The sequence below is a fragment of the Myzus persicae genome, unplaced genomic scaffold (assembly GCF_001856785.1).
Source record: "Myzus persicae strain clone G006 unplaced genomic scaffold, MPER_G0061.0, whole genome shotgun sequence".
Taxonomy (NCBI): Eukaryota; Metazoa; Arthropoda; class Insecta; order Hemiptera; family Aphididae; genus Myzus; species Myzus persicae.
Window position 1 is genome coordinate 891,462 of NW_019100581.1, and position 18,685 is coordinate 910,146.

General features: G+C 30.5%; 1 protein-coding gene and 1 long non-coding RNA gene across 2 annotated transcripts; one reads left to right on the forward strand and one right to left on the reverse strand.

Annotated features, from left to right (window-relative positions):
* Positions 1-541: 541 nt before the first annotated feature.
* LOC111034718 lies at positions 542-13,985 on the forward strand. The gene is made up of 3 exons (XR_002604575.1): positions 542-849; positions 9,530-12,023; positions 12,730-13,985. It is a non-coding gene; the product is annotated as an uncharacterized LOC111034718 (long non-coding RNA).
* LOC111034710 (maltase A3-like) lies at positions 2,298-7,718 on the reverse strand. Its single transcript, XM_022316045.1, has 11 exons — positions 7,572-7,718; positions 6,179-6,381; positions 5,913-6,092; positions 5,659-5,831; positions 5,076-5,201; positions 4,775-5,013; positions 4,359-4,563; positions 3,941-4,187; positions 3,075-3,270; positions 2,851-2,994; positions 2,298-2,701 (listed from the first exon to the last, which is right to left on the reverse strand). The coding sequence occupies exons 2-11, from the start codon at positions 6,363-6,365 to the stop codon at positions 2,515-2,517; spliced, it is 1,884 nt and encodes a 627-aa protein (XP_022171737.1). The 5' UTR covers positions 6,366-6,381; positions 7,572-7,718; the 3' UTR covers positions 2,298-2,514.
* Positions 13,986-18,685: the final 4,700 nt, after the last annotated feature.

Below are 18,685 nucleotides of genomic sequence, written 5' to 3' on the forward strand. Positions count from 1 at the left end.
CCATTACTATCAACACTGTATACCTACGGATTAGTTTCGAAAAACATTCGCGAACCACTCGACCGAAAAGTCTTGTATTATTTTGTATGTATAATCAGTACCTACCTCTACCTCTATTCTATGGGTGTCGCATCTGTAAGACATAATATTGTTATAAAAACCTACATAAAAAATTGTTTAGAAATTAAATTTCAAAATAAAACTCATCGGTACCACCCCATAATATCGGGTTTTTAAATATTAATTGCAAAGTATGGGTGACATTTAGTGACTGTGAAACCTGAATGCATATTATGGGCACAAACCACACACATCAACCGAGCGGATATTTTGTCACGTCCTTGAGTTCTGCGCATCGAATCGGTAAAGATATAATGTTCGTATGACTTGTTCCGCAAGCCGTTTCATATTAAACAAATAAATCAAACTACTTGACGGATTATGAAAACATAATTATACATGTTGAACACTGATTTTCAACAAGTACGTTTACATTACATTCGAATACTGAATAGTTGAATATAAATATTGTACCCGGCGTGTAAATAACGAGAACCCGTAGGTAGGTATAATATGTACCTATCGAACGGTATACAATTTTTTTTAGTTATTTGACTAAAGCTAAATGTTCACTTTCTTTACGGTACCTATCGGCACCAAAACAGTTCTCTAACGCGATATTTCAAAACGTCTCAAAACTCATTCATTCGGAGTGAATAATTTATTATTATAATGCCGATACATGATAATATCATTTCAATCAATAACTATTCCGTTATAATTTTTTGAAACGATTTAACTGAAAGTGTAATATTGCAATTGTTACAATCAAATTAAAAAAATTTTACGGTAGGCTTATAATAATATATATTTATATAATAATATGTAAGTACCTATTCTCAAACATTAACTAATATAATAATATAACATTTACGTTTTTCTAAGCATTTTTTGAACATATAAAAACTCATATATTTTGTAGGTTCTTAGTACTAATTGTATGCATCAAAATTATTTTATATATTTAACCACGGCTATGTAATGATACAAATGTATAATTTTAAAAAAATTGACCTTTCTAAAACTTGTAATATTTTAATATATCAAGCCCCTCGTGCATACAAATGTATTAATCGTATTACGTTTGTACATCAATAGACACACCCGCATGTGTTATCTCAGTCTTACAAAAGTAGAACATAGCACATTTTGAGGTCACAATAATTCATTTTGATAAATTTTTTTTTTATTATTATTAGAGTGAATTAACTAAATGTGAGATTATTATTCATTCTCTATACGGCATCTTGCAATCTTTCTTGATATTTTATAATTTTGAATTGATGGTAATTTTAAAATGCTCATTCGTAATTAAAATATTAAAATATCAACAACATCTTTTGAGATGCCCTAGAAAAAATAATCTTACCTTTATATTGTATAATAGGTAAATTATCTCTAGTTTTAAAAACAATATGGTAAAAAGGATTCTCTTAAGGATTTTGATAATATTTAATAAAATCATATTTACTATGCACTAACCGAAACGTTCTGAACAAGTTTTTTGGTGTGAACTATTATTAGTTTTATTTAAATAAGTGTCAACGTTGTTCTAGTTTCAATTGTTTGTGTTATTATAAATAGGTATTTTATGTATTCACTACATTACGTCTGTATGATTTTAAAGTGTTGTTTTAAAAAATAAATGTAATTGGTGCTTCTACTTTATTCCTCCTCCCTCCCCTCCATTATTGCTCGCTACTTCTAACAGGTACACCCAAAATAATATGCTAGTGTAATGAATTGTAATAAATAATAATTCAACCAAATTTAAAACTGATTACAATTTTTTAATTTTTTTTTTTAATGTATAGTTTAATACTTTCATCTTTATTTGGCTAATAAACAATTTTAATAAATTTAATATTTAATAGGTATTTAAATGTAATTTATTGGACACATTATTTTATCAATTTTTCTACGTAGTCATTATGCTTAAATTAAGTCTTCAGAATAAAGTATATACAATCTCAATTTATTTAAAGTTTTTATTTAATAGATATTTGAGCTAGAAGACACAAAGTTTATTGTATTTGTTTTTGGCAAATTTTTCACAAAATAAAGTATGTATGTGTAATTGTATTATTATGTAAAAATAAAAAAGTGTTACAAACTACCTAAATACTTTGGTGACAGTAAAACACGTAATACCTAATGGCCAATATAATACCAACAATAACCTACCTACTTAACTTATTATTTCATTGGACATGAGGGTATACACTTGTGTAGGCGTATTGAATTTATAACACAAAAGTACATTGTTTAACTCATTGGTACCAGCACGTCGTAGTGTTTTTGAATTTTGAAAATGTAATCCAGTATCACAAATATAAACATGGTGCAATTGGTTGGTCGGGATAGATAACATTTTTTTTACAAATATAATACATTTTTTTTTTTTTTCTTAAGTTTCGTTGTGTAAGTTATTAATGTATTCGATTAATCAAGTATTCAAACATAATATCCAGCCAGTAATAAGACACACAGGAGACTAATGTATGAAGAGTTATACTGCTTGTAACTGATCGCATTATTCTTGAACGTATCGACGTTGACTAAATTATCGGTCAACACGACTACCGATTGTGGTCGAAGGTGCAACGGTTTGTCAACGATGGAAATCGTGGACACGGTATCACTGAAATAAATCAAATAATATCCTAAATTACGTCTGTCATTTCAAAATGCGTGTATTGACTGTACTTAAACAATATTAATATTTTGAACGAAATGTATGGATAAATTATAATTTAAATAATAATAATACTCTAATACTGCAGATAATACCTTCGGCTGTATGCTGAATTTTCGCTGCCTAAATAGACGTGCAATTTTTTTTTTAGGCTGCTCATAATTGTAGACAAGACGACTGTCTCGGTCTCACTTCCAAAGTTCATTACGACCAGATACGTTTCGTGTCCGGGCAACGATCTAAAAACCAAATAAAGTTTGACAGTTTGAGAATAATGAAAATTACATTGATGAGATTATTTTATTTGACAGGGAATGACCTTTTGATAATGTATATCGAATCGGTTATATTGAACGATTCGAGATCGCCATACTTCAAAGTATCAGTTCTTCGGAGTTGAGACATTTGTTTGTAAAAGTTGTAATTGCTGGTAGATATTTTTTTCTGTTCTTCGACGTTTATTTTGTAATAATTTGGATTTACAGGTAACCATGGCCTTTTTGCTTCAGTAAATCCTTAAAGATATTCAATAAATTAAGTATGATTATAAAATTAATTCATAAGTTGTATAACCCACGAAAAAACATTTTCGAAGGATTGCAGAATGAATTTTTAGAAAAAAGTTTATTCATTACTTCATTTTAATCTGACTTTTCGTCTTAAGTTTCAGATGTTATAGACTAGACTGTACTAGACTAGTTATCATCTAATATTACCGTACCATTATTATAACTTTTACAACAAATTAATTAATAATGTTAATTCAAATGTCAAAGTTTGTACATTTTTATAAACATTGTAGAAAAAATCAATTGGAACAATATTTTTGTAAAATCTACTGATTTGATTATCGTTTATTATCGGTAATATTGTATAGCTGTTAGAAATTATTTGGATTTTATTTTTTAGGAATAATGTAATAATTAGTTTCAATTGATATTTCTAAAATTGACAAGACACATTTGGTCAAGTATTTTGCAAAACGTAATAAATTATAGTGCGCATTATATGTAAATTGATTTTTGTTTCCCATCGCCTTCCTTACGTAGGTATACTATGTATAGGAATCATAACACATGAGTTTTTCTGTGTTTGATAATTTTTTTTAAATATTATATCAAATTATAAGAATGGACTTTCGCACAATACAAATCATTAAAGCTACCTTAAAAATTGTTTACGCACCTGCATTGGGTCTATCATTCCATTGCATAGGACTCCTTGCGAAATCTCTGCTTTCGATATTCCTCTGACCACCAGAATCATACGAATCTTGTATTTGATCAGATCTCACATACACATTTTCCATGCCTATTTCACTCCCGTAATATGTCACATCAATACCAGGAAGCGACAATTTTAGTGCTGTAAATACTTGAACCATTTCCGATCCATATTTCGATGATATCCTATCGGTGTCTAGGGTTTCCATCTAAACAAATATTATTATATAAAAAAAAAAAACAATAGAATAGTCGCTGTATTCGATTTTTACTGTGACCATTAATGCAAATACCAACGAAAAAAATTAAATCTTTTTCTAAGTCTTTTAGCTGCCTATTCGATTTTTATTTTTAATCACCAGATCTAAAAAAGTTCTTACCACCCAGTTTGGTGTGTTGTTTGCCGGCATCACTTCAAACCAGAATTTAATTGCTCTATCCACTGAATATACTAAATCGTCCTTGCGTACTTGAATCAGTAAATGATAATTAAATGGAATTTGAGCCCCGAGATTATTTTCATATCCGTAATAATCTCTCAATGAAAATACACAGACATGGTGATGTGCTTCTGCAGCTAAAAGCCTATCCATATTATACAAGTATAATATAACGAAAATATAAAAATAATATTAACTCATTAGATTATTTTTACATACTTAAAAATTTAAACAATCTTATGTGCCTATGATTACATTGGTACATACATTTGTTTCATTATTTACTATGGATTTTTATATCAATAATCATTGTGGCATTAAATTTAATGTAATAGGTATTAGGTACGTATTACTACCTAGGGAATGTATTCTTCCTTTTCGAATAATCGTCCATGAATTTTCTCCATTCAATAACCGTATCGATGACTTCAGGTTGATCGTGTGTGTATATGTGATCCAAAGAATAATAAATAGGCCAATCCTCTCTGCCAACCGATTTTGGTTCATCTCGAAAATCTTTGTCCTCGTATAATCTACCGACAGCGTTAAATCGGAAACCGGCTACGCCTTTGTCCATCCAAAATTCCATAATATTCTTTAAATCGATACAAAACGTAAGATAACCTATAGATTAAAATAATTGAATTGAACACTTACCAATATTTCTTTATGAACTTCGGGATTCCTAAAGTTGAAATCCGGCTGCTTATCACTAAAATGATGCAAATAGAATTGTTTCCGTTTAGTATTCCATGTCCACGCAGGGCCGCCATATTTGCTTAACTATTATCATATTATAGAGGTTACCACTTAGGAATATAGGTAAACTGATTTTTTTTTTAAAAGTATTTTGGCTTATATTATTATTTCCATTATTTTGAACACTAAGAACTTTTTTTTAAAACTGAAGACACGAGCATCAGTTTTAGAATTTTATGCTACCATTATTTGTTGGAAAAATAACTACCTACCATACTTTAAAATAGAAACATATACTTTTACTATTATTATAAATTTCATCAAATTTTAAATAGACTATTTTAGTAAAAATCAGGCAAATTGAATATTATTTTTTATTTTATATTTTTTTTTTGATATGATTAAATTATTGCCCAGTAAAATGTATAGTCCACTGCTCCACTCATCAAATATATAAGAATTAACTATTTGTATTTAGTTTTGGTTTGTATACAATTTTATTCAACTGAATGGCCAATATAATAAATGCATCATTAATTACCCAATTATTTGGAGGTTTTGGTGTGATTGTTAAATTACTGAGTTGGTCTTGATTTGAGGCATTACGCCACACATAATATTCATCATATTTGTCTTGTTTTTCTATCGACTTTAAAAACCATTCACACTGACTACTCGAATGATTTGGTACAAAATCTATTATGAGTTTTAAACCTAAAAATAAAAATATTTTTTTTCTATTACAGTACTGAGTTTCTGCTTAGTATTTTTATATTGAAATAGACAGGAAGGTACCTCGCTTGTTCATTTCCGATAATAATTCTTCGAAATCTGCCATACTTCCAAACATAGGATCAATCGCAGTATAGTTTTCTACGTCATATCCCATGTCATACATGGGTGATTTAAATATTGGATTTATCCATACGATTTCTATACCGAGATCGACAAAGTGATCCAATTCTTCAGTGATTCCTTTATGACATTTGGTATGATAATGCTTAATAATTTTTGTATTTTAGAATGTCGAACAGTTTATTATGATTAACAATAGTGTGTACCTTTTAAATCACCGATTCCATCATTGTCACTGTCTTTGAACGATCTCGGAAGTACTTGATATATTATTGTATTTGACCACCAATCGTCATTCGGCTTTGTTACTGGAAAAAGTATTTCTTCTTCTCCGTGTATAGCGGACGTTAATGCCACGGATAATATTATCCAGCAAGTATATAATTTCGTCATTTTGTGTAATATTGATCTAAAACAATAAAGACCTTTTTATATTGTTATAACGTTTTTCAACTAGACAATCCACACAAATGCCTAAAATTTATATTTTTTTTTAGAATATTACAGTTATTGGAAATGTTTTTTTTTTTTTTTTTAATTGCAGTTTAAGTGTTGCCTGAGATCAGAAATAATTCAATTTTTTTATATAATTTCGTTTGCATCAATAATTTATTTAAGGTCAAAATCTGGAAAGAGTCAACACCTTCGGTAATGTTCATGACTTGCAACTTAATTAACACTATTACACACTTACATACTTATTGTATTGTTTTACATGAATATTATAATTATTTTTTTTAATAAATGAAAATGCATAAAATCTAATTACTTGTGGATATAAAACATTATAAATTATAGCATATTCCTTAATATAACAGTTTTTAAATTAAATTAAAATAAAACTCAGAAAATAATACATCAACATTTTAAAATTGTAAATTAAATTTTACAATTTCTCATTTAAAAACAAAAACAATTATAAAATATTAAATTGTATTTTCTTAAAAGTTTCAAGTTTCTGTGATCATAAATTATTTAACTAGAACAGGTATACAGAAATTAATACGCCCACAATGACTTGTGTTTTATAAATTTAATTATTTTTTTGCTTTCTTATGTCTTAACTGACATTTGGATAATATTTTTAGTTAATGATTAACATAACAGTTAATCAAATGAAAATTATTAAACATTATACCTATCATATTCTTAAATAAATTATTATAAAGAAAAAACGAAAAATATATAATACGCTTCTTTAATTTTTAAAATTTTTTTTTTTTATAAAAGTTTAACGGAACTAGGTATATAAATCAATTTTGACAAGAAATATTGTATACTTCATAAATTAGATTCCATAACTACCACAATAAATTCTTGTTTCGGACACTGTAATGGAAAACAGTGAAACACTTCTAGTGAATAGAAGTAGAACTTAAAAAAATTCATAATATGATTATTATCCTTATTCGTACCTACTTATAGTTTACTTATAACTTAATTGATTTTTTTAAAACTTATAATTTAACTTAGTGAACTATTAATAGAGTATTATTCTTTTATATTATTAAAGCAAGCTTTTGTATGTTTAAAATTATCTAATGCGGCAATGTGTATGAAATACAATAATTAGAATTTGATATTAATTGAAGTACTTACGAAGAATAAAATATTTCCTAAAAAAACTAAAAAGTGCTAGTTAATAATAATATTAATTTCGGCCGAAGACCACTGTAAATTAATCAAACAACTTAGTGTAATGCATTGATATGTTCAAGAAATTATAATATATCTAATGCAAAATGAAAAATAACACTTATATTACAAATATTCATTATTTATATGAAAATGAAATTAGTGATAAGTATGAAATTTTAAAATATAATACCTAAAATCAATAACTGATATGAAGTAGGTACAATCATTATTATTAAATATCGATATAACGAATATGTGTTACGTTATATTTATTTAATCATGTCAGCATACGAATAGGCATACAATAATTTTAAGTGAACCAAGTAATTGATAAAATAACATTGTCTACATTACATGTTTAGTGCCTACCTACCTATCCATTTGACGAACTAGCAAAGGAACTCGTCGACAGAAGAGGGTTTTCGACCTAAATTATAGCCACTATATAGCGGTAGTGTAACTATAAATAGGTACCTATTTAATTAAAATATACTCTACATACAATGCTTGTAGGTAGTCACTTATACATATACAATTGTGATGTTAGTAGTAGGTACAGTAAGTTATAATATTGTTACATTTGTTTGCAAAATATTACAAACATTTTTGGCTTTATTGTGATTTCCAGAGATTTTTCTACATAATTTCTTCTAATTTTAATTCATAATATTGGGTATAATAATATATGGTAAGTTGATGAAGCGAGTAATTGTGAGTTAGATTTTGTATGTTTGATAAATTATTGATTATTTTTATTTTACTTTAAGTAGGAGTTTGACTTATACATAAACTGATTGTTTATCTATTATTTTTTTGTTCATTGGATATGAAAATTACGATAAGAAATCAGTTTTTTGCAACCCTAAGCCTCAGGCGTTGAGTCAATGTGAAAACAAATCTAGGTAAAATTGTCCAAAATCAAAAATGTCCGTGGTAAAATTGTCATACTACTTGATTATAATTTATAAGTTTATAACATTTGAAATAAAATTCAGATTAAATAGAATATTATTCACGCATTATGTGCCTAAATATGCCTGACTAAAAATGTGTTTAAGTATTGATTATATATTTAAAAACACTACCTTATAATATGTATTATGTAAAATATACAAACTAAAAAACGTAACCAACGTTTTTGTTATACTACCTATTGGTGTATATTTATTTGGAATTGTTCGTGTTTGAAATGAAATTATTAATATAACTTTCAATATGTTCATTGACTATTATTAAAATGTAAAAAATAAAACCTTCAGGTATATATAATATGTTCAAGTAAAAATTGTGCATCGAATAGATTATTTTCAATAGTTTCACTACAGCCTTAATGAAAAACCATTCTGAAAACATTTTGGCAAACGTGGTTGTAATTTATTGAACTCCACACAGAATTCATTTTTCGAATTTAATGATTTATTTTTTTTCAAATGTTTTATTTCACAGCACACCATTATTCTGAGTCTATCTGAGTGGAGCGAGACGAGTACGCCTGATCTCAACTATATCATGTCCGGATTTTAATTTATTATTTTTATAACTCTATTATACCTTAAATTAATATCCAGATAAACACAGTAATTTATTTGAATATATTGTTTTAAATGTCCTTCCGCTAAGTCAAAACCAAGAAAGTTGTGTACCTACTGATTGCTGTTACATAATGTTTAAACAAGTAGAGTGGGAAGATAATATAGAATATGTCATTTTTTATCTATATTTCAAATAATAATTTGTCTACTTCACATTCGTGTACGAATAATAATTATTGTGTGGTTATCTGTTATGTTATTTTTTTTTTACCAATATTATTTACAAACGATTGTTTTTGACATTTTAGTGGCTTCGCTTTATTTCTGAAAGAGCTCTCCTAATCCAAGATTCCAATAATTTATGACATTGTTTGTTTGTCGTTGTAGATAAAGTTGTGTACATTTCAATCATCAAATGACCGCATTGGATACAGGGTGTTTCTGCAACGAAATTCGCCATTGAAATAGAATACACATCATAGGTACACGTTGAATAAGTGGGGCAAAAAAGAAATTTCCAAAAAACCCCGTACAATTGTAAGTACTAATTACACAGTAGCCACTACCATAGTTTTGTCATAGTTTGTACTTGATAATACCTGTAAATAACATGTTTTGTTACATGCTTAACTATCTATACCAACAATGGCTGGATATATTATGCCATCGAGTAATTAAATGACGGGTCACATAATTTTTCACCATAATGGCACCTATTATGGACTATAAATATGTTGCGAAAACCATGCGAGACAGATAATTTAGTACGATGACTGCAGAAAAACGAAATAAGGAATATACATTTTTAAATTGTAGTCATTATTTTTAAAATAAAAATTGGAGTACCATTGTTTTTAGAATATAATTGCATTTTGTACAACAAAAATCTCTTTGTTTGGCTACTCGCCCGAGTAAGTATTTATCGCATTGATTACATTTATTGTAAAAGCATCCTGTACCTAGGTATAGTTGATATTATATATTATCATGTTTTTCTGTTGTATTTCAATCGATGCAGTAGTTAACTATTATATGTTCACTAACTTTGATGCTACTTAAAACATTTAAGTGTTATCGTGTCAGACATGCATACAGCCATTTTTGTTTTAATCGGTCCTGAAAAACAATTGTTTGTACAAAATTGATTAGTTAAATACAAACATGTACGATATACATGTGTAGGTACACATAATTATACTACACATGCATTCTCGACAATGTTTGTTTTTCCTTTCAACGCAAACATCGACAGTTTTTACGCGATTTTTTTTTTAAACTCGACCACTGGTGCACCGTTGACGTATATATTATATTACCTATGTATACATAACGCACCTGAAGTAACAGTTGAAGACGAATTTTCAATTGCCAAACACGCTCGTGATTTGAGCACAGACATTACGATATCGTATGCGACCGGATCAGAACCAATAATACTAATGCAATGCTATTAACTACCTATTATCTGATTGTATTATATTATATTGTTTTAGGGGAGTCTATCTAGATTATATGTCACGATATTATTGTGCACTCTGTCGACTCTTTTTTTAGCAGATCATTATTCGCTGCACGCGTCCTGCCGCTACCACGTCGTTATATTGCAACGTCGAAGTCCGTACCCATCTGCATATTATATTATTATTGTAACGCGTATATCATTCACAGTACAATAATATTATAATTGGGTTACGCGTGTTTTTATAACAGTAAATTATTCAGTTCCGTAATGATTTTTACCGTAACGCCCGTAATGATGCGGTGGCTGCAAAACAAGAAGAAGTACCTATATATGTGTACAATAATAATTTAATATCACCGGTACATATGCGACTGCATACAATATAAATTGTATAATAAGGTTTAAGGTACCTAGCTATATCATAAGTATTCCACCGACAATACACGATTCCCCCCTTTTGTGTAGTACTAGACTTTTTATTTTATTATTACTATTATTATATTTGATGTGGTACATTACAATATTCAATTAAGGAACGTGGGACAGTGACAGTAAAACGTGTGTTGTTGTTATATTATATACCTACGTATTGCTCGGCGTAGCCATGGGCTAGTATTTCTTATAAATTATCGTCATTGGTCCGTCGCACGTTTTTTTTTTTTTTTATGCATTTTTATCACACAACTAAACGAATTGATTTTCAACAAAATATGCCGTCAGACACCTCATCGTTAATCTCGGCAATAATATTAGGTGATGTCGTCTGATCGAGTTTAACCTATATGCAAATAACCAAACGGACAGATTTAACGATATTCCTCATTATTTCTTTTCATTTTCACATTTTAAACCCATTACCTGCAACAGAGTATTGGTATAGGTACGTCATCGCGTACGCATTATATGTCAAATCGAAAAATCAAATCTTTTGTAGTACATTGTGCGCTATTATTTAATGAATATAAACGGCGCTTAGTCATGAGAAAACCGTACGAAACAAATGCACCCTATATAGAATACAATGAATACAATTTTTTTATCCTATTCATTACTATTATTATTACTACTGCTGTACTATTATTATTATGATTATTACATGTCCCCCACTCAGGAATTGCCACAGCTACGCCAACAGGATGTACAAAGGCCTTCCGGTGCAGGTCACTGCTGGAATCCGCGGAAGTCTACCGGAAGAAGGCGTTTTTCGACTTCATCGGATTCTTGTGTTGTAGTGTATGGTAACTGGTAGTGCACCGTGCAATTCTGAACATTTATTCAAACACATACAATGCAACCACTCGTGGGAACGTGCTAAGTTTCACTGCCATCGGTCTTGCCTTACGGATTTCTTCCGGCAAATGACTCGTGGGAACGTCAATCGTGACGAAATGACCGGACTCTGCAACACCAGCTATATATGTATATTATTGCTATATTATTATATTATATTTTTCGTTTCAAAATTGTTTTAACCGTTTTTTGTTCCTTTTTGACGGATGTCGTATTATTGTCGTACAGGGTTGATTGCAAGCGACCACGCCCTTCGCAAGTTCAATTTAACCGAGAAAAATAACGACAGAATAGAGCTATTTTTTATCTAGATAAAATAAATATTAATAATAGGCACATATTTTTTCTTTGGGTGTGCACTGTGCAGGTATTGTATGGTGGTGTGAACTTCACGGTTGGTGTCAAGGTACATAGTGTCAGCACCATACTTTAGTGGGCACAACTGCCGTACAGGAAACACAGCATGCACAATATATTGTATAGATTTAAAAATTTAAAAACGCGTTTAAATTTTTAAAAAATATCTTGGGTGCATTTTCTTGAAAAATAGAGGTCACTGTAAATACATGTTTTTACTTTTTATATATAATTTTATGATAATCTACAAAACTAAAAACGTTCAAGTCCTAACAATTAATGTAATCTTGATACTATGTAGGAGGTACTAATCTATAATATAACTTGTGATAACAGTATTGAAGCTGATACATTAAATAAAATATAAGTTTATGTACTTAATTATTACTTAATTATTATTATACACGTGTGATTAGGCTACCCGATGCAATAAATCGTTTTCTATTTATGTCTTACTAAATTATTATCTTACTTGCAGGGCTCATTGTACAACGCCTCGCTGGGAATAAATTAACAGTTTAAAGTACGAGTAATGTCAAATTATTGGCGATTGCTACGAATATATCTGTGTCACTCATTTCGATTTTCAACGATGTACTCCTCGATAAGATGAACAGAAAATATAGAGACCTTCGAAATCATTGTTTCACAATTTATTACCAATACACAATGAAATGCATGTATATACTATCAATGACGAGGGTACGCGAAAGTGCACAAATATAATGAAATTCAATAATTGAAACATCGTGAAATTAAAGGAATATATTGTAATATATGGATATTTTATGTGAATATATAATAATATTTTATAGGTTCTATGATATCACATAATATGATCCACAATAAATTCTTAACTGTTTGATGTATAAAAAAAAAATATGACGACATCTATAATTTAAAACTTTCAACTGCTTTAAAGACTGCTTGAGTGAGCTTCAGATCGAGTTTATTGTTTCTCGTAAGACGTCTACAGGAACAAACTCCGATAATTTAGATTTTTACGGAATTTCAAAACCGACAAATTGCCGAATATCAATAATAATTGTTCGTTTTCCACCTTCCGTTACGCGATAAATGTATATAAAATCCAGATTTATATGCCTATAGTTATATATATATGTATATTATATACACCTATACGATGTACCTATATGTGCACTCACGTTGTACAAAATGAATGGTGTGCTGGTGCTGCAGGAGCTGACGGCGTTCGGGCACCCCCTCCGAAGTAGCGTTAATTTACCGTCTTCGTCAGTGTGGCAAATTTATCGCAACAGGTCGCGCGAATTGATTACGGCGAGAGATTTATCAACAACAACGTGTTATTCCCATCGTTTTTTCTCGGAAAAATGATTTCGTGGTAACGGGAAAACAATCATTATTTTTGCCGACGATAAATGAACGAAAAAACGGCGAATGAAGGTTCTCGCCGCCCCGTACCCGTCGTCGTCGTCGCCGATGTGTGGCGGAGGCGGTCGAGCTGGTAGATTTCTCTTTCTATGTATTTTTTTTTCTCTCTCACTCTCTTCGAGGAAAAGCCCACCCCCCGCGGACAGAGGCCGAGTGCCTGTCGATGTTCTTCACGGCGCGCCCGGCACTTAGCGCCCGGGAAAAATGACCTCCATTAATATTTTTATTATATTATAGGTTTTCACTGGTTGTAAGTACGCTAGCGCGGTCCCCGTAATGGACCCTGTGCAGAGCAGTGGCGTCAGCGGGGAACGTGGTTGCCCGTGGTAGGTGAGACAGATGAATAAACGATATTTATTTTTTTACTTTAACCGCCTGCGTATACAGCGTCCTTAATTTCGACGATTTATTTTTAGACGCGCTGTCGGGTTTCGAGAGGGATTTTTTCTCAACGAGTATAAATCATGGTCATCGTTACATGGGCGTTTTAAAAAAAGGAAAATAAATGAAAATGTATCGTGCCTTTCGTCATACGTCTTTCTTGTGTTGCTGTTACTTTATATTTAAACATAACAATGTACAACATACGAGTATTATAATAATATGACACCACGTGTTTGCAAATCAATTAAAGGTACAAGTATATAAATAATAGTATATATTAATTAAATTAAAAAAACATAATAGTTCAGTAATGTTATATTATATTTATATATTTGTTTGCCAATATGGGTTTCTCGAGGCTAAACATTATATTATAATCTTTGGTAGAAAAACGATGGATTTAAAGGATGAATAGAGATTTTCTAATTTAAATCAATAAATTATAAGACAAATTGAGGACAAGTGAACAACTACGAAGTACAAAAATACTTTAGTTTAATTTTCTTTAGGAAATGTTTTAATATTTTTAATTTGACTAACATGCAGTTGCTAAAAATATAAAATTACACCACTATAGTTGAATTTAAGAAATCAGTTTAGTCCTAATTTCATTATCTAATTAAATTGCTTTATAAGAAACGATAGAGATTATGTGATAATATTATATAATAATTATAATATATAGATTAGTTATCTGAATAAAATATTTGTCCAACATCTGGATTGCGTAGTTTTGTGTAATTTCTCAACAACAATAACGAAAAAATAAAAGTTAAAAAATAGATCGAGTTGGGTTCACTAAGCAAACGATACAGATAATTAAAAATATATATATATTTGCCAGCAAAATTTCAGTTTTTATTTTGTATACAATATTGATAATAATATATAACTTGAAGGTACACGTTTTATGCATAGGTATTCATATGTAAGAACACTAAAAACGCCTTAAATGATCTAATGAAAGTACATAAAATAGTATGAAACTATATATAGTTATAATTGAATCAATTTCACAGTAAATTATTTCAATAGAAGAAATTACTTTTAAAGGAAACAATAAAAATCTTTTAAAACGATTAGGTATTTAAAATTCAAAATACTGCAGCATTTATTTAATATAATATCATTCCATATATTTAAACATTCTTTCTAATTATTTAATCAAAAATATTAGTTTATCTTCTCATAATTTTATGAACAACAACTTTATACGCACTATTAAAATCCTCATATTATATAGGATTAGTATAGATATTATACGAGTATATTATATAGGTGTAGCTAGTATAAGACTATTATCGTTAAATTAACAAATTTAATCAATTTTAATTTAATATTCGGGTTTTAAAAACTGAATCAGTGTAATAATAATAAAAACCCATTTTATAGAGTTTGTATACTAATCAACTAAAATAATAACTTCTGTGTTAATAAAATAATCGTTAAAGTCTCCACAATTTCATGTCAAATTTGTTTAATAGTATACTCTTCAAAAACGCATAGAAATTATGTTATTAACAAATATTCAGATGTCATGGAATTGTAATAAAAATTTATTAGAAAAAATAATAAGAATCCAAATTGTTGTATAAATATATTAATAATAAAGACGTATTAATATTTTATTTATTTTTATCATAGGAACATGATTTTCATGACGATTATGTTCATTGTATACACACGAGGAACAAACACGCTTAAAATACGACTAGGAAGAATTTTCATGTTTTTAAAACTTTGATCTTTTTAAGTTTTGACAAGAATATTTTTTCACATTCTTCTATTATTTACCGTATAATGATTAATGTTTAAAATACAATTAATTGAGGTAGGTACATAATATTTAATTGCATCATTTGTATATAATATTAGTGTATTGCATTGATTATGTATTTAAAAAGTAACAATAAACTCTCTAAACTTTCTACATTCCAAAGTAAAAGCTGAACATATTTGACATTGAAATCACATAACATCATATTAAAATGTGTTATTATGAGCGCAATTGATTAGTCACAAGCATAGAATATAATCTAAACTTTGAAAGTATTAACAAGTACCGTTGTATCATTGTAATTGTTTACTGTATTTATTATGAATATTGATTAAAAATAACCAAAGAAAAAATATACCATATTACAAGATGGCCTCAACGCTTTGATTATGTACAACGTAATTGCTTTACGATAAACGACTTGTGTGAAAAACTGAGTACGTACTAAAATATATAAATGTCGATATTTCAGTTACAATCTAAAATGTAATCTCCACATTATCTTTTCCATTTTCCACTTACGGAATAAAGGTGGTTGCGAAATAAATATGGAACAACTATTACAATCACTAATTATACTATAGTGTACCAGTATACAAATATAACAATGGGATACTATCTAAGTGATAATATTATTTTGTTTTTGGTTATCGATAAATCTCTAAACCACAATATTATTTATCTAATAAACACTTTCTAAAATCTCGAAAAATGTAGTACGAGTACCCCTAATTTAGTATAAAGATACCTACATAAGTGCATTACTTCTGAGTGGCGTGATACGTAATAAATAGACTCGTCGACGCGTTGGATATTGCTCCGGCCGCACGTTCAATGAGTGTTTTTTTTTTAAATGTCAATTCACTTCTCGTTTAATGTTCGAATATTAACACACGCGTATGCATATGCAGACAAAATAACGCCGTATTATATAAAAAAATATATTACATTATACCAGCACATTTCCATACACCTACTAATACCCTATATTACTATGATAGTGATATCGCTATCTATAAATCGGCAATACTATTTTTGTCCACCTTGCGTAAACTATAATATAGAGATTATATTGCTCCAGCCCACTGCTGGTGTTCATGATTAAAAACTCGTCTCGCGTACACAATAATTGTCCAACCATTAGCTGGGCGTAGGTCCGACCGGTTCCTTCTGCCAAAGTGCCAAACACTAAGTTCTACGTCTCAAGTAATGACCCCCCCCCCTCCCCTACGAAAAAACATCACAAAATGAGGACCAATCCTCCAAACAAGTTTCCAGTTCAAAAGTTCATTTAATTCGGACAAGTACATCAGTAGGTACCTACGCTTTTACCATTATTTTCCAACTCGGGACTTATTAAAAAAAAAAAAAAAATCCGACTCGATTATCAGCCGAACGCTATTGAAATGTTCAAAATGATAAATGAAACTCAAAGTCTGCGTAAGAGATTGACGTTCGTGAAGTATAATATTTTATATCATATCGTTTTGTCCCGTAGAAAACAAAACAAATCGATTGAGCATATTATTATATCCAACGGCAGACCACTTCGTACATTATGATAATTATTACATAAATGAGATACTTTCGACGCAACCAATTTAGCGATATTATGGTTGGCTTTCGAAGATGTGTTTGCTTTGCGTTTGGCTGATCCGCACCAGCCATAGGCCGTGGCGTGGCATGGTCACTAGCTGGTAGGTACCTTATCATAACACGGTATAGCTGGTATCGATTCTATCCACTGCCTACAGCCCAACAACATGAGCTCGCAATCGTACACGTCGGCGAGACGGTTGCAGGGCGGCATTGCATCAGGTATGATATGTGTATAGGAACGATTTTAATGCAGCCCCCCGTAAGCGAGCTGGTATAAGTCAACCGCTCCGGGCCGGGGGTAACGGCTTTTTGCCGTTTCGCAAAAAACAAAACAAAACGAAACGAGACGAAAAACAAAACGTAAAAGTGTGACGGGGAGAGAAAAATACCCACCCCGCTCGGGCGGCGATTCACAAATAACGCCGACGACGGACGTGTGTGCCCGCTGAGTCCGGCACAGCGTGTGCGTACGTACACCTCTGTGTGTGTGTGTGTGTGTGTGTGTGTGTGTGTGTGTGTGTGTGTGAGTGTATAGTAAGTACACACACGTACGACGTGAGCTCTCCGAGAGGACCCCCCCTGATGGACGTAATATTATATTATTATATTGTGTACGCTCGCGGTGCACCAATTATCCGCGGGAGTAAGTCAATAACAGTCACGCACACACACACACACACACACACACACACACACACACACACACACACACACACACACACACACACACCTGGGTCTCGGATTTCTTTGTACGCTCGCCGTTTTTGTAGCGGATTCGCTTCGCGACCGGATTACACGCGGATAGGTACATAATAATAATAATATAACTGCTGCAGGTAAACGCGCTCATATGTACGCACCTATATGTGTAGTGGTCGTAACACGCCGTATAACAGCTACAGGTCCTATCTTATGTCCCGGAGGCGGCGGAATTCGCCGACCGAGCGACTAAACGTTTCGAATAGCCCGGTGCAGCGCCCGCGGGTAACACCGCTATTTTATTGTACAGGGTGCCCCGCGAAGGATTTACCCGTTGCGATATCTCGTGAGATAATAAAATATATATGTCACAAATCTATTGTTTCTTTTTTTTTTTATTGGACTCGCAGAGACAAGGACTACGCATCGAATATTTTCATTTTTTTTTTATTTTATTAAATTTGTCGGGGAAAAAGTTAAGAAATTTATTTTTTCGTTTTTGAAACAATTGAAGACATCCGTTTCGTAGAGTTTTTCTCCCGGAAATGTTGACCTTTCAACG

Excerpts from the sequence above, each read along its gene's own strand:
- LOC111034710 (XM_022316045.1), bottom strand. The coding sequence starts at position 6,365 with ATGACGAAATTATATACTTGCTGGATAATATTATCCGTGGCATTAACG. Across the intron at positions 6,093-6,178 it reads TGGAATCGGTGATTTAAAAG|GAATCACTGAAGAATTGGAT; the intron begins GTACACACTATT and ends AATGTCATAAAG. Across the intron at positions 4,564-4,774 it reads AGGAAGAATACATTCCCTAG|GCTTTTAGCTGCAGAAGCAC; the intron begins GTAGTAATACGT and ends TAATATGGATAG.